The sequence below is a fragment of the Heterocephalus glaber genome, unplaced genomic scaffold (assembly GCF_053883595.1).
Source record: "Heterocephalus glaber isolate CG9 unplaced genomic scaffold, H.glaber_assembly_v1.0 deba00001479, whole genome shotgun sequence".
In the NCBI taxonomy this organism is placed as follows: domain Eukaryota; kingdom Metazoa; phylum Chordata; class Mammalia; order Rodentia; family Bathyergidae; genus Heterocephalus; species Heterocephalus glaber.
The window spans coordinates 5,190,414-5,206,230 of record NW_028258316.1 but is presented as its reverse complement, the minus strand read 5'-3'; the positions used below and the strand labels follow the sequence as shown (position 1 = coordinate 5,206,230).

Genomic DNA, 15,817 nt, shown 5'->3' with positions numbered 1-15,817 from the left:
CCATGGCAGGCATCACTAATTGATTGCTGCACTATCCTGTGGACTGCCCGGGGCAGCTCAACACTGCTGGCAGGCACAGTGAGCCAGTCAGGATTGCTACCTGTGGGGAAGAGGCTGGGAACATAGGGACTGGCCTGAGGTCACTGAGATGGCAGTGGAGGTGGGGGTAAAGGACCACGCTATTCTGGGGGCCATCCTGGAGGAGGAGCTTCCACTGGTTCCATGTGGAATGGGCACCCGGGGGTGGGAAGGACAGGAAGCATCCTAGGTGTCTTAATGGGGTCTGCACCCTTAGAGGCCCAGGGGAGCCCAGAGAAGAGCTGGTGTTGAGGGTCCTGGCTTCGGTGTCAGGCCTTAGCCTCAGTTTCTCCATTTGTGAAATGCCCCGAAGTGCTGTGCTTAGTGGTGGACTCAGCTCCTTTACCCAGACTGGGTGGACGGGAGCAGAGCCATGAGGTCAGTGATAGTTTGTCCCATCCCCTTGGCTTCCTGCCACTCACACAGGAAAAGGCCCCTGAGGCACACACCATCCTCACTCTGCCTGGCTGTTGTGTGTGAACCTCTGGGGAGGGGGTTGTCCCCCCAAATTCAGAATTTAATCTGCGAGCACTACAGCTCTCCTTTGAAGGAAGTCAGGATTCTGGCTCCAAGAAGTTGCTGTGTGACCTTAGGCAAGGGGCTCTCCCTCTCTGAGATTCCAGCTTTCGAGGAAGACTCAGACTAGGAGATCTCATCATGCCCCCCCGCCCCCCCCAGAAGTTGAACTTGCCTATTTTCTTGCTTGGTAATTTTACAGCATATCCTGTTTTGACTTCTCCACTACAAATATTTCCCTGTAAGAAAGCAAGAATGAAGGCACTGTGGACTCCCCCGTGGCGAGGTGTTCATTATGTGTACAGTAATGGGAGAAGCTGTTGATCTTGTTATGTTGAGGGTAGAGCAGGAGATGCTATTGTCCATGCCTCGGTGTACCAGGGGGAAATGTCATTTGTATTGATTTTACAAAGCTTGTAACTGAAATTCGTTAAGGGTTTGGTTTTGTTCTGGGGGGTGGCCGGGCAGGGCTGGAAGGCTGGGACTGGGCTGGCCTGGCTGCCAGGCACTCAGGGCCCAGGGCCCGGGGTGTGGGTGTGGGGTCCGGGACCGAGGGCTGGGGAAGCCTGCAGATGGAGTGGCTCTTGCTGTACCGCGGCTGTTCACATCGTCATTATCACATTATCTTTTTAACTCTGGAGGGGGGCTAATTAAGTGAAGTAAATGAAATCAGTGGGGAGGAGGGGGGCAGCCAGCCGCACAGCTCCCAGCCCGCCCGCAGGCCTCACCTCTGCCTCTGCCACGGCCTCCCTGCACCCTGCACACTCTGCCCCTCCAGCCTCTCCCTCCTGGGCCCTCAAGGGCTTCCACTGCCCTCTCCCTGGCTTCCCAGTCCCCTGCCCCTTTGCACCTTCCTCCTCCTCCACCCCTGTGGTCTCACTTGCTCCTCCTCCCTGCTGCTGCCCACCTGGTCGCCTCTCCCTCTCCTCCCTCTCTCCCTGCTCAGGGAGAACTTTCCCGAAGGAGAGCAGAGGGGGAGTCCTGCCAGCAGAGCCCCGGGGTGGCCAGCCTCAGAGGTGCACCCTGACATCCAGGACGGCCCACGGGCGCCAGGGCCAAGGATGCCTGGAGCATCACCCTGGCTCGCCTCCCATCACCATGGCAACCACCCCCAGCCTGGGCCCTGGTATCAGGGAGGGGAGCCCTTGGCTCTGGCCAGCCTCCCTTCCCCACCCTTTCTGAATCCCTTCCTGGGGTCCAGGCGCCCCGAACCCCACAGGCTTGGGAGACCCCACTCGGTTCTGCAGTGCCTCACCAGCCAGACTAACCTGGCGGCCCCGAGAGCAGATGAGAATTTAAGCCTCGGCAGCTGTGTGGTCCCCACCTTGGTCCACTGCCGCCTGCCCGCCCACCCGCCCGCCCGGCTCCTCATGCTCCCACCCTGGCTGGCGATAATTACGGTGTGATTGAAGCTGCTCCACAGAGCACTGCTGACACCTCTGTCTTTTCCTGTAAACACGGGGAGATGAAAATAGACACTTGGAGCCGCTGTGCGTGTCACTCGAAGAGGTCTGTTGTCTCTTCCTCGGCAGCGCGAGGTGCAGCTGTCACTGCCGTCTCCTTTCTCCGCAGTGGTTTGTATGCCGACTGTCAAAAGCCCAAATCCATAGTCTTTTAAGCATCAGGTTTCTGTCACCGGTTTTTTTAAAGTCATTTTTTCCCCAGAAGAAATATACAGAAATCGTTGGTCCCCCCTACCCCTGTAGAGAGAGGGAAGAGCTTTAAAATGCACCCCTCTGATGCGTACGTGCACACGCACACACACACACACACACACACACACGGCCGCACAACCTAAACACTGCTTTTGGATTAGTCACAATTAACTTTAACACCTCCTAAGAGCAGGAGCAGGAACATTGATTGCGCTGGTGTGTTTCATGGCCGTGGCATTAGGGATGACGGGGGCGAGGCTGGTAGAGGACCAGGTGTCTCTGCCACTGCCACCAGCCCTCCCCAGGGTGCCCTTTGCTCCTGGGGGCACTGACCTCAGTTTCCTCAGGGACATCTCTGACGGGCCGGTCGCTGGGGAGTCATAGCTCTGAACACCTGAGCTTCCCCCTCACCAGACTGGGAAGGGGCGCCAGGGATCTGTCCCTGCAGGACCATCAGCACGCACAGCCCACCAGGACCACTGCTCATTTTGCAGGCAGTCCTCGGAGAAAGTTAGAACGCCAGAGAAGTAGATACCTGAGACCTTGTTTTCTAGACAGGTTGCTGCCTGGGGCTCAGAGAGGGAGCTGAGGACGACAGTCACACTGCAAGGCCAGGGATGTGCAGACCCACCCTCACGAGTGCCCCGGCTGAGGAGAGAGGCACCGGGGCTGGCCTGGGTGCCCCAGAATTGAAAATGCAGGGACCCCTGCCATCAGCCTGCTGCTGGGAGGGTGCTGTTCCACATCTGCAGCCAGTGTGAGGTGGGCAGCTGCACATTCCACTCTGCAGAGTGGAATCATTAGAAGGCTGTTTCCAACCCAGAAGTACTGAGTTCCAGCTTTGTGCCTGGGGAGATCACCAGCATGCGTGGGGGCCCTGCTCGCATTGCCTCCTGGGAAAGGGTTTATTCTTGGCAACAAAGTTTCTAAGGTAATTGAAATCTTGCCTAGGAACCTTTTCATCCTATTGGCCATTTTGCAGGTGGCTATTTCCAAATGTTCTGCCCTTGTCTACCTTTTTTCTTTTTATGTATTTATTTTTCTGTGGTAATGGAGATTGAGCCCAGGGTCTTTGCACTGAGCTATGTCCATGGCCTTTTTTTTATTTTGAGACAGGATCTTAGTAAAGTTGCCCGGGCTGGGTTTGAACTTGCAATCTTGCTGCCTTGACCTCCCAGAGCACTGGGATGATAGGCGTGCACCACTGCGCCCGGCTGTGTGTCTGTCTTTTTAAACAGGGAGCAGGCCCAGTGGGCCTTTCTTAATGGCCTGGGGCCATCGGAATATGGAGCCATCCTGTACCCCAACAGCCCGACTTCTGTGCTGTGTTTTCGTGTCCCCTGCTTCAGGCTGTGGGCAGCAGCTTTTCCCGGCCCTCCACTCACTCTAACTTGTGGCTCTGAGCTGCGGCAGACACTGATGGGGTCACGCGGAGGGCCTTGGGTCCTTGTGTGTAAACTTGGGGTGCTGGTGGGGCCATTTTCCACTCAGATCACGAGTAGATTCAGGGGATAGAGGCTGCCCGGGAGCTGTGGTCCCCACAAGTGAAGTGGGCTGGGCTTCCTCATGAGGACGGGATCACATCAGCAGCTGGTCTCTGTGTCACAGAAAACTCAGACTGAGTGTTTTTCATGCACCGCTGGACACGGGGTTGCTTGCCAAAGGCCCTAAGATAAGCTGGACCCAAGAAAGGAGACTGAGGTGCTGGTCCTGTCCCCTGTGGTTGGCCAGGTGACCTTGGGCCAGTCACTGGCCTCCTGGGGCCTCAGTCTTCTCACCTGTAAAATTGGTACACTGGATCATTCAGCTACCCAGGACTGGTCCAGGAGCCCAGGAGGTTCAGGGGACCTCCATGCCCCCGATAGGGCCTGGCTGTGGCTCAAGTGCACTTGCATATTCAGTTTGTAGCAAAGTTAGGAGGTCATGGCCTAGAAAGAGCTTTTTGATCAGAAAGAGCTTTTCATTTCTGAGATTCCCAGACTTAAAGACCAAAGCCTGGAGGGGTCCTCAGAGAGGGGGACGTCTAGTTAGTGACAGGAAGAGCTCTTCAGACAGCCTTCCCCACGTCCCCTTGGGGCTCAGAGTTCAGAACTTTCTCCCTTGTGGTTTTCTTGGGCTTTATAGAACATCCTGTGAGGGGCAGTAAAATACACAGGACATGACCCGAACCGCGTTCGCTATCTGCGCTCCGGCAGCTCCGTGGTGCTACGTTCATCCCCGCGGCTGCGCAGAACTTCTGCGCCTTGTAAAACTGAAACCACTCTTGCACACTGCCCGCAGCCCTCGCTCTGCCTTCTGTCTCTTAAGAGTTTGACTGCTCCAGCATCCGGCACAGCCTGTCCTTCGGTGGCTGGCTGATCTCGCCGAGCACGCGGTGCCTGCGTTCTCGGTGTTGCAGCGGTGTCAGAACATCCTTCCTTTTCCAGGCTGAGCACATTTCCTCCCGTGGACGGACTGCGATTTTCTTATCCGTCCCCTGCCTGTGGCCTTTTGTTGTTTCCTCTTTTGGCCCCTGGGAATCGTGTTGCTGTGAATGTGGGTGTGTCTGGGCTTTTTTGGTTTTTAAAGCAACCAGCCTGGAAAGATAGCGGTGGCAATTTCAGGAGAGCTGAAAACTCGCCTCTCGAATGTTATGCAGTGGGAAGAAGGAAGCTTCCAGGAGAGGATTTGTGGGGATTCGGCAGCTACTGCCGTGTCACTTCGGCACCTGTCTGGTCCAAGCAAGGTCACTTTGTAAACGGAAGATGGTGTGGTGACAGAAAGGCCCTAAACGGTCCCTGTCCCCTGACCTGGCTTGGGCCTCTGTGCCCAGGGGACCCACAGAGAAGCGGACAGCACTGACCAAGACCCCGGGGCCTGCAGTCAGCTCCCAGCTCTCCCTCTTGCAAGCCCTTCTCCTCATGGTCTCAGTTTCCCCATCTGTGCAGTGGGCCCAGCCCCGATGATAACTCAAGCCCCTTCCACCTCCAGTCTCTGGAGAGACGTGGCTGCCTGCCGGGGAGCCCCTGGCTGAAGGTGGCTTGCATGTGCACATGTGTGCGTGTGGGCACAGCGCCCCCTCCCCGCTCCCCAGTGGAAGGGAGGAAGGGATATTTGGGGCCCTGGGCTCCGTAGTAGTTGGTTTAATTACAGGTTTTCAGCCGCGGGCCAGTGGGCAGGCATGGGGAAGGAGGGGGGCACCACTCGGAAACCCTGTCATTTTCCAGCATCTGAGGGCCTCTTCAGAGGGGGGCATCTAGACATTTTCTCCACAAGCCGCAGAGTGGACTGTCGTGGCCCCAGCATGAGCGTAATGACAGCCGCATTTTGCAGCAAGCTGGGAGTGAATGGGTCCGACTGGCTTGTCTCCTGTCAGATGAGTCATTATTTTTTTTTTTTTTTTGTCATTTGCTGACAGTTTGGGTTTCATGCGTTTCTCTCTTTTTTCTCTTTTTCCCCCTGCCTGGAAAAATGGCTAGGTATCTACGAGACCCCAGCGGGGACCATCCTCTACCACGCTCATTTAGACATCGAGGCCTTCACCATGGACAGAGAAGTGCGCAAAATCAAACAGGGCCTGGGCCTGAAATTCGCCGAGCTGGTCTACACTGGTGGGTGCCCCCAGGGCCCCGCGCGCCCTGCCTGCCACAGCTCAGGGAGGGCCAAGGGGGTCAGGGGTGGGGATGGGAGGCCAGGCCCCTGCTGAGCCATCCCCCAGGCACCTCCACCTCCTGACAGCGAGGCCAGGAGGAACTGGGTGCTGTCGAGGGCAGCTGAGCCTCCCTGGAAGCTTGCAGCTCATTTTACAGATATGGAAACTGAGGCTCAGAGAGGGGAGGGCTGTTCAAATGCGCACAGCCAGAAGGAGCCTGAGTTGGGGTCCGAGCCGGAGTCGGGCTGTCCCCATGCAGAGCCCGGAGCCACCGCAGGAATCGATTTTGACAGAGAGGCCACTGGGGCGGCCACAGCCTGAGCCCACCCACAGTAGCAGGGCAGCTAGTGGGTGACCTTGGGTCTCACTGTGGGTGGTCCCCCCACCCCGACAAGCACACAACTCCACGCTTTGTCCTTGGACCCCCTAAGCGACCGTCCCTGGACTAGATCCAGCCTGTCACCTGTTTTTATTCAGCCATGAGCTAAGAATGCATTTTACATTTTCTAATAGTTGGAAGGAGCAAAAACTATTTTATGACATGTGAAAATCATATGAAATTCAAATTTTGGTGTCCAGCCAGGCATAGTGGTACATGCCTGCCATCCCCGCGTTCTGGGAGGCTGAGGCAGGAGGATCACAAATTCCAGCTCAGCATGGGTGACTTGAGTGACTTAGCAAGACCCTATCTCAAAATAAGAAATGAAAAAGGGAGAGAGCTGGGGATGTAGTTCAGTACAAAAGCCTTAGCTTCAGTCCCTAGTACTTCAAAAAACATTTTTGTTCAATGTCCAGAAATAGTTGTGGTGCTGGGCATGGTGGCACGTGCCTGTAGTCCCAGCTATGCAGGAGGCTGAGGTGGGAGGATCACTGGAGTCCAGGAGTTCTGGGCTGCAGTGTGCTATGCTGATGGCGACCTCCCGGGAGCGGGGACCGCCGGGTTGTCTAAGGAGGGATGAATGGGCCCAGGTCCAGACTCTCGTGCTGATCAGAAATTGTAGTTAGACACAGCCACTGTCGTGTCCGTGTAAACTGTGGCTGCTGTCAAGCCACCTAAGTCATCACCCATGGGCTGTTTCTGGAACGTGTCCCCATGTCCCTGATCTGGGGATCACATGGAACAGCCCCCCGCAGCTGTCAGGACGGCTGAGGCTGAGCTTGGTGTCAGAGTCTAGGTGAGGCGGGCGGCCCCTCCTCCTCCTCTCCCCTTCCCCTCCTGCGCTCCAGACCCGCCTGCCCACCCCAGCCTCCGGAGGCCGGCGACTTCTGGCAGACATTATTCCCCACGCCATTGTTCCTGGCAGCTTTGATGCAGGTTCCCCTCCTTGCCAGGCACAGACAGGTGTTTAAATACCATTGTTTCCTGTGGGCTCTGGTGCTCAGTGGGATTTCAACACTGAAAGGTGGATTTGGGTTATAAAAGTGGGAGTGTCATTAAGACATGATGGGGTGCAGTGGGGGGAGCACCTGGCCCAGCCGTGTGTGTGGAGGCCGGGCAGGGGGCAGACACAGGCCTCCTGGGCCCACAGGGGCTGCGGCTGCCACCTCCCCCACTGTCTTGCTGCTAGGCCCCAAGCTGGCACCTACTGGGTATTATCTATCATTTTGTTTGGGGGGGGGGTTGTTTGTGTTTTTGAGACTGGGGTCTTGCTATGTGGCCCAGGCTGGCTTCAGAAGTCACACCTATCCTCCTGCCTCAGCCTCCTGAGTGCTGGGATTACAAGCATGTGCCACCATGCCCAGCCTGATGGGTATTATCTAACAGCTGCACAGAGGTGGGGAAACTGAGGCCAGGACAGACAAAGACACTTGCTCAAGGCTTTGTGGCTGCTGAAATGCAGCAGCTTTGGACCCAGGGCAGGTGGGAGCAGAGGCGAAGGTCTCAGTTACTCCGTAGATCCCCAGGTGTGCTAGGGAGGTGTGGTCCCGGGGGACCCGGAGCCCTGGGTGTCTGGGGCCAGCACGGTGCCTCTGCCCTACACTGCCCGCATTGAGTCTCCCTCTGTCAGCCAGCGACGAGCCCTCTAAATCCCAAAATGAGGCACAGCGATTACGAGATTTAAAAGGAAACAAAACCTCTGAGTGGAGGCGCTGGGGGGAGTCCAGGCTTATCCAGGTCGGTCTGCTAATATTAACTGCAGCCCGGCCCCATAGAGGTCAGGCCGGCCTCTGGCAGCAGCCGGTTGCCTGGAAGCCTGAGGGGCTATTGGCTGTGATTTCCCACTCCAGGGACTCAGATGCTCTGGACCCACCTAGGTTGGCTCTCGGGTGGCACCACCAGCATGGCTTCCAGTGTCAGGGCACCCAACGGGGCCTTGCCTCTGGCTGTCTCAGGTGTGCTTCCTCCCTGGGCCTCAAGCACTAGGCACAGCCATGCCAAGGTCTCCTCCTGGTCCCATCTGGCTTCTGGGTTACAAGACCCCACCATTCTGCCATAGCCCTTGGCTTCTGCAGAGCTCCCACGGCCTTGGGACACAGACGGTGAGACTGAGCCCTGAGGAGGCCCTCCCACCTGGCCCCGCCTCTGCTAGACGCCCTGGCTCTGTGTGGCTGCTGCCTGTGACTGTGCCCCTGTGGCTGTCTGCCTCTCCCTCCTCCCCTCCCCAGTTTCCTGGTCTTGCCAGACTCAGTTCAGGGAGAACCTGTCCTCTAGGAGAGGTGGACCCCAGCTTCAGGATCCCGGATGGGCTTCTTATTTAGGGGGCATAGCTCACCTCCTGCCTCTTGCCTCAGTTTCTCCTGCAGCAAAATGGCTATAATGCACACGTTGCACAATGAATTGTCCTGAGCCCCTGTGTGTCACGTGGTTGGCACGGCCGGATGCCATGGGGGAGGGGACCCCTCCAAAGCTCAGGCCTGGGGCACGCAGCCCCCGGTCCCAGGCTAAGTTCCTTGGGAAAAGAAACCTGAGCCAAGGACCCTGTGGGTGGGGACAGGAGATAGAGGCCAGGCCAGCTGCTCCCAGCACATCTCTGGCCTCCCTATCTCTGGCTCCATCTCCACCTGCCTTCCAGCCTGGGAACGTAATGGGCTAATTGCCCCCTTTAAGCAAGCCCAGCTCAGGACCCTGGGAGGCTGGGGGATGCATTGTCATCCCCAGCAGTCATCCTGGTGCGTTGGAAGAGGCCCTGGGCTCCAGTTCAGAGTTCTCCATCTGACCTGCCCTTCCCTGTTCTTACTGTGTGGCTTTAGACAGACCCTGTCCCTGGCTGGGCCTCTGTCTCCCTAGCTACGGTGAGGGCTGCCAGAGGCTGTGGAGTTCAACCACAAAGCAGAACGCTCAGCGCTCTGTGCACAAGCTGGCTTGTGGAGAGGGCCAATTCAGTCCCACTGCACAAATGTGCAAACCGAGTCACAGGTCAAGATGAGGCTGGATATGAACTCTCATGGCAGGACATGGGCGAGTGAGGACCCAGCCTCCTGCTCCCCCAACCCCAGTGCTTGGCAGGTGCCCCAGGCTGGGCCTCCAACAATAGCCCCAGACCCGAGGCTGACCTGCTCTTATCAGGGCTGGAGATCGCTGCCATCTGGCCCTGCAGCTGCTCAGGTGGGCTCACCTTCCCAGCTCTGTTTCAGAGAAACCCTATGCCCGCCAGCACCATCCCTTCCCCACCTGGCTGGGGCCACCTGCCGGGCTCTGCAGGCGGCAGAAGGAGGCAGAGGTCATCACAGGTCCCAGCCTGCATCAAGCCCAGGGCAGCAGGGAGTGAGCAGAGACCCCTCCCTGACCTCAGGGCCCCTACTTGTGTGTATAAAAAGGCTGAAAGTTCGCAAGATGGAGACAGCTGTTCAGTTTTTCGGATTGGCGATGAGACCCGCTCGTAAGAGCTCCTAGGTCTGACACTTGCCCCATGCAGGGCTCCCCATGCAGTAGTACTGTGGCATCCCCACTCCACAGATGGGGAAACTGAGGCATGGAGAGGTGAAGGACATCACACCTGTGCTCAGTCTGAGCCCACACCACCCGCCCTGGGTACCATGGCATGTCCTGTACTCAGTCACTTGTGAGTGTACAATGTCCCAGAGCTCAAAGTGAATAAGACAGACCGAGGCCTGCACCCCAATAGTACCCCAGCCATCAGAGCATTAGGCCTGGGGTGCCCCGGTGATACCCCATCTTTCCCACACCCTGGCCCCAGCCTGGCACCACAGTGGCCTCCCCAGTGCCCTTACTGTTTCCTCCCTGCAGGTTTCTGGCACAGCCCCGAGTGTGAATTTGTCCGCTACTGCATTGCCAAGTCCCAGGAGCGTGTGGAAGGGAAGGTGCAGCTGTCCATCTTAAAGGGCCAGGTGTACATCCTTGGCCGGGAGTCCCCCTTGTCCCTCTACAATGAGGAGCTGGTGAGGTAGGTTCCCACAGCCAGGCCTGGAACTTCACATCCAACATCTTGTTGGACCAGCTCTCTCAGCAACCTGTGCTGAGCACATGCCAGGCACTGTGACCAGCACAGGGAGACACAAGCCACATTGTCTGTGTCCTCACGGGACTTGTAGGTCATCTGGGGAGAAAGGCATTGCTCAGATACTCACGGATTGCACAATCAGAAAATGTGCTGGCTGTGAGGAAGGAACAGCTCCTCCGGCTGGGTATAATAGTGGGGTTGCAGAGTGATTGGTTGCCATCGAGACCACAGCAGCAGCTGTTACCTGAGATGGGGGGACAGTTTCCAGGAAGATACCACACAGGCAGAGGTTCTGAGCTTGGAAAGAGCCTGGAATATCCCAGGCACTACAAGAACCCAAAGGAAGGAGGGAAGGGCCAGGTTGAGCGGCTGAGGCCGGGTTGTAAGGAAAGGACAAGATCAGATTGATTTTAGGGCATAATCCTTCTGGCTGCTCTGCAGCACAGTCCAGTGGAGTGGGAGCTGACAGGGTGGACCAGGTTTATGGCTCCGGGACCAGAGAGAAGCAGGTGGAGCTAACAGATCTTCAGGAGGTGGCACTGAATGTGCTGGGATGTGGAGAGAGAAGGACAGTCCAAGGTCAGCTTGGTTGGCAGCGCTTGCCAGAAGAGGAAGGGGTTGAGCAGCTGTGTGCATGTGGCTGACAAGCAGAGTCAAGAGAATGTTCCTGAGGAAGGATCGTGCATTTGGGCTTAGATATCTTGTTGTGATACTGGTGATTGAAGCCGGGCCTTTGCGCTGAGCTATATTCTTAGGCGTTTTTTAATCTTAAAACGGAGTCTTGCTAAGTTGCCCAGGTTGGCTTGAACTTGTGATCCTCTTGCCTCAGCCGCCTGGAGTGCTGGGATTATATGGTTGTGCCGTCATGCCGGCTGGGTTTAGGTGTCTTGGATATGGGTCTCCTTTGAGATAGCTCAGGAGAACCATCTTCATCAGCTGTTGGACACCTGGATTGGTGACATTGGTGGGTCACAGGGATGGCGATGTTCTCTGAGGCCATCAGCCAAGAGGAGCTGGCTGACCCCAGGAGGCAGCCAAGGTGGGGTCTTGAGGTCCCTGAAGGTCCTGGCAGAGAGTAGCTGAGAAGGAGCCCAGGTCAGCAGAGGGCTGGCCATTGTCCACACCAAGTTTGCATCATAAGCAGGGCAGCCTTCATGAAAGGGCCAGGTGTCTCCTTTGGCGACCACCTGGCAACACTGGGGGTGGGACAGACCCCTGGGGGACAGGCAGCCCCACCCAACGTGGGCCCCAGCTCCAGTCTAGCTCAGGCTGAGGCTGGCTCTCCCCTCCCGGAGGCCACTTGGGAATTAAAGTACGAGTTTTGTTTGGCAGTCAATATTATTTTTTTCTTTCCCTTCTCTTTGCCTCGTTGAGTTGCTCCCCCCTTCAATCTTTCTAAACACTTTATAAGCCATAAATATAACCGAATCAGTTTAGATCAGTCGGGGTAAATGTCAAATTATCTTCTCTCTTTCTCTCTCTGGCTCTTTCTTCCCTCCCCCTCCCAATCAACAGCCTCTAATAATCTGTCCAACCCTTCATTAAGCCTTACAGTCGCACTCAGGGAGATTAAATGAATAAAGTAAAAAGGGAAAGGGGGAAAAAAGAGAAGAAAGCAGAAGCATTTATTCTCACTGTGTCTCCGACCATTTCCCTTTTCTTTTTGATTTCTACATCGCTGACTTGAAAGCCCTTGAGTGACAGCGTCACAGGGACCAGCGAGGAAGCCGCGAGAGGTAGCGGAGCTGGAAATGCCGCGGCACAGTAGGTAGAAAGTAACGTAATTATAGAGCAGGTCAGAGCCACTCGAATGAGCAAAAATAAAAGCACAGAGGTTTTCTGTAGACCGTCAGGGGAGGTAAAAAAAAAAATCATTGTAAACTCTTTCTCCACCTCCCCTCCCCACCCCAAACTACAGTTTTAAAAAGAGGTTTTTCGTGCCTGAGAAACACCCCTTGGAACTGTCTGTAGCCTCGTGGGACAAGTCTGTCCCCCAGGTGACCCCTCTGCAGGGACTGGAAGGCCCCTGGCTTGGGGACCAGTATGGGAGAGTTTATTCGGGCTTGGAAGAGAGGAAGGTGAAAGGGCAAATGGACACTGGACAGGGAGAGGGACAGGACCCGGCCACCTGCTTCCCCCAGGGGCTGAGCACGGGGGACCTTCCAGGAGGGCAGGAGATTCCGACAGGGGTACGGCTGGGTCTCCAGAGTCTGGGTGACAGTTTGTGCCTGGGATGGAGGTCACACTGAGACATGTGTGTCCCACCCCACTGCCCAAACAAGGTGCGCTAAAGGGATTGAGGAGGTTGGTGGCCAGGAGGACGCCTGGCCTCTTCTGTCCCCATGAGGAGCTCAACAGTCTGGCTCAGCACCTGAGCCCTGGAGCTGGAAGCAGAGAAAGAGGGCTCGAGGAGGGGATGGCATGGCATGACTTATGGAGAGTTCTGAGCACCATCTTCAAGGCCTGCTGAAGGTCAGGACCAAGGCAGGAGGGTGGGGCCAGAGCCCAGATCTTGGACCAGTGGCCAAGCCAGGCAGGGCAGAAACAGAGACCTCAGTTACTCTTGCAAGAAGTCCCTGGTTTTCCAAGAACCAGTCAGAGGCATGGCCTCAGAGTCGCACAGGGCGGTGGACTTGGTCCCCCAACCAAATCTCACCTCTGGAGGGGTTTCCCAGGGGACAGGGCATCTCCTTGTCATCCAGAACCCTGACACTACTTTGTCCTGAGGCTGGAGATCTGCAGACGTGGAGAAGACTCATGGCAAGATGTGGTGAGGGACCTGCTCTCTCTCAGAGGCTCAGAGTGTGCCCTGAGTGTTGTGATTAACAAAGGCGATGGGTAATTGATTGCTTATGTCTGTGCGGGCAGCAGGCACCTTTCTTACCTATTCTTCCTTCCTGTGCAGCAGACATAGCCTGGCTTGGCCAATCCCGAGTGCTTAATACCTAAATAAGTAAATGAGTGAGTAAGTGAATGAATGAATCCATGAAGTCAGCATCATGATCATTGGCTATGTGATTTCACAGTGCTGAGAGCAGCTGCTGTCTGCCATGGTCCCGGGCCAGATGCCCTGGGCCCTGCAGAGGCAGTGGTGGCAGAGCTGGCTTGCAAACCATCTTCAGACCGAGACAAGAGAGCCAAAGGCCCTGGGATCTGGAGAATGGAGGCAGTAGAGGGGTTGGTTGGACATACAGGGAGAGGTAACTCAGTGAGATGGTCATGCTGTTAATGCTGGCGGCCGCCCTGCAGCTTGAGAGATGCCATCAGCCTGTCCTAATTTGTGCCTCTTTGGGCCACAGGGCATCACCAGGTGTTCAAAGACTCTCCCCTCTGAGCCCACTACGGCCCTGCGGACAGAGCTGGCTGGGGGCTGTGTTCTCAGTTTACAGGGAGCAGGCTGTGGCTTGCAGGAGGACTTCATGGGGCTCTTGCTGGCAAGCTGGGATCCAAGGCGAGGCTGCTGGGTGCACTACCAGGTCCCTCAGCCTTTGGCAGGGTGCCGGCCAGAACAGTTCCCAGAACAGGACGGCAATGGAATGAAAAGCCACAGTGGAGGCAGGGCTTGGACCTACGTGGGGGAGGTGCCCAGGTTTCCATGGGGGGCACTGTCCCACCCCAGGGATGCCTCCCTCCTGCCTGAACCAATGAGCTTTTGCCCTCTTCTTGCAGCATGAACGTGCAGGGTGATTATGAGCCCATCGATGCCACAGGTTTCATCAACATCAACTCCCTCAGGTGAGAGGCTTGGGCCCCAGGTTACTCCTCTGATGCTGCCCTCTGCTGACGTTCACACCCAGCCCCTCTGGCCCTTCCTAGCAGCCCCTGGGTCTCTGCTCAACCTTGTTCTCGGGGGCAGGTTAGATAAGGAAATGACCCAGGGCTACAAAGCCACCTTTATGTCACTGTCCCTGAGCTGGAGGTCTAGCTGGGCACCATCCAGGCCACATGATGTCCATGGCCCAAGGGACACACGCTGTCTGAAGTCACAGACCTAGTTGGAGCCCTGGTCTCAGCCCCTTCCCAACTTGGGAGCCACCGGTGCAAGCATTCATCACACCTGCCTCCCAGGTGCAGCGAAGACTCCATGGGAGCCCTGGGAAACCAGCACTTGTCCCAGAGCCTGGCTCACGGGAGGAGCTCAGTGGCCGGCAGCAGGTGCTTTCCACACAGGTTGCAGTGCTCAAGGGCAAGCAAGGTCGTTCATTACCAGCAGCTGCCATGGACTGAACCACTCCCAGGCATGCTTTTAGGTTGGCTCGTTTAACTCCTGGAAACAGCCACAGAGGTTATGTAACCTGCCCAAGGTCACACAGCTAGGAAACCCAGGAGCTGAGTGGGAAAGTCCTGTCTTTCCTGGTCTGGGTTTGCCACCACTATCTCCCTGCTTCTCCAAGCTGCATGTCCTGGGCCGAGCCACCATCTTCTCCCAGAGCCCATCTCTTGTTCCTGGAGCCTTCTTGGACTCAGTTCCCTGGGCTCCCCTTCCCCAGTCACCTCACCGCCCGCCTCCTGTGCTCTCTGTTTGTATTTTATGATTCTATAAACCCTTTTAAATGGCCCCGAACACACCAGGATTTCATAATGGCCTCTTCATGGCTCCCATTGCCCGTTCAACGCTTTGTCTTCAGCAATGACAAACAATGTTTTCCCCTAAGATAAAATAATTACATTATCCTGATTGGAGGGCAGGAGGGGCCAGGATGGGAGAAGGGTTAGAAGAAAGACAACTTCACACACATCTTAACAAACAGCTGCCCCCGCCACCCCATCCTGCCTGAATTCATTGAGCGGAGAGCGTGTTGTTATTGTTAATTTACATTTTCCTTTGTTTTGAATCTGGTTTCCAGGCTGAAGGAGTATCATCGGCTCCAGAGCAAGGTCACCGCCAAACAGACTGCCTGAAAAAAGGGACGCCTCGGCCTCCTCGCTGCAGAGCTCCCTAGCACAGGCGCAAATTGTTGTGATAATTTGTAATTGTGGCTTGTTCCCCCACACACACACCTGGCAACGTAGTGAGGCTGTCAGGCCCCAGCTTTGTTCCATGGTCCCCCGTAGCCTGCAAAAAGTAAGTGGTCATTGGAGGTGGGGTGGCCACAGTGGGGAGCTCTAAAATGACAATTAAAAGAAAGGTACATTAGACTTTTGTTTTTGGATTTCTACAGAGGTGTGTGTGTGTGTGTGTGTGTGTGTGTGTATTCATTCATGTTTTTCTTAGCCCAACCTTTGGGTTTTCTGATTTAAGTGCTGCTGAAGGCCATGTTCTAAAGAACCCATTCCTCTGGGAGAACCTGCCCTCTCTCCACCAGCAAAAACTCAGAATCCACAAGTGGCCACCTTGGGCAGACCCTAGCCCAGCAGCCTGGGATTTTGTCACCAATGGAGGCTATATGCCCCAGAAGTCAGGTGACATGCTTGGGAGGATGTCAGACCCATAGCCATTTCCCTGGGGACTGCCTTTCCCCAGGGCCCACAGGGGACTCTTAGATATGGAGGGCAGGATCGACCCTATCACAGTTCAGCATCAGAGCTAATTA

At 56.1% G+C, this 15,817-nt stretch overlaps 1 protein-coding gene across 1 annotated transcript in view; it reads left to right on the top strand.

The window, feature by feature from the left end:
- Nucleotides 1-15,422, top strand: part of Ass1 (argininosuccinate synthase 1) — a 41,597-nt gene extending 26,175 nt beyond the window's left edge. Inside the window, exons 13-16 of the mRNA XM_004849110.4 lie at nucleotides 5,708-5,839; nucleotides 10,070-10,226; nucleotides 13,953-14,018; nucleotides 15,131-15,422. Of these exons, the coding sequence (XP_004849167.1) occupies nucleotides 5,708-5,839; nucleotides 10,070-10,226; nucleotides 13,953-14,018; nucleotides 15,131-15,185 (410 nt within the window). The 3' untranslated portion in view covers nucleotides 15,186-15,422. The remainder of the gene's footprint in view (nucleotides 1-5,707; nucleotides 5,840-10,069; nucleotides 10,227-13,952; nucleotides 14,019-15,130) is intronic.
- The last annotated feature ends 395 nt before the right edge of the window (nucleotides 15,423-15,817 follow it).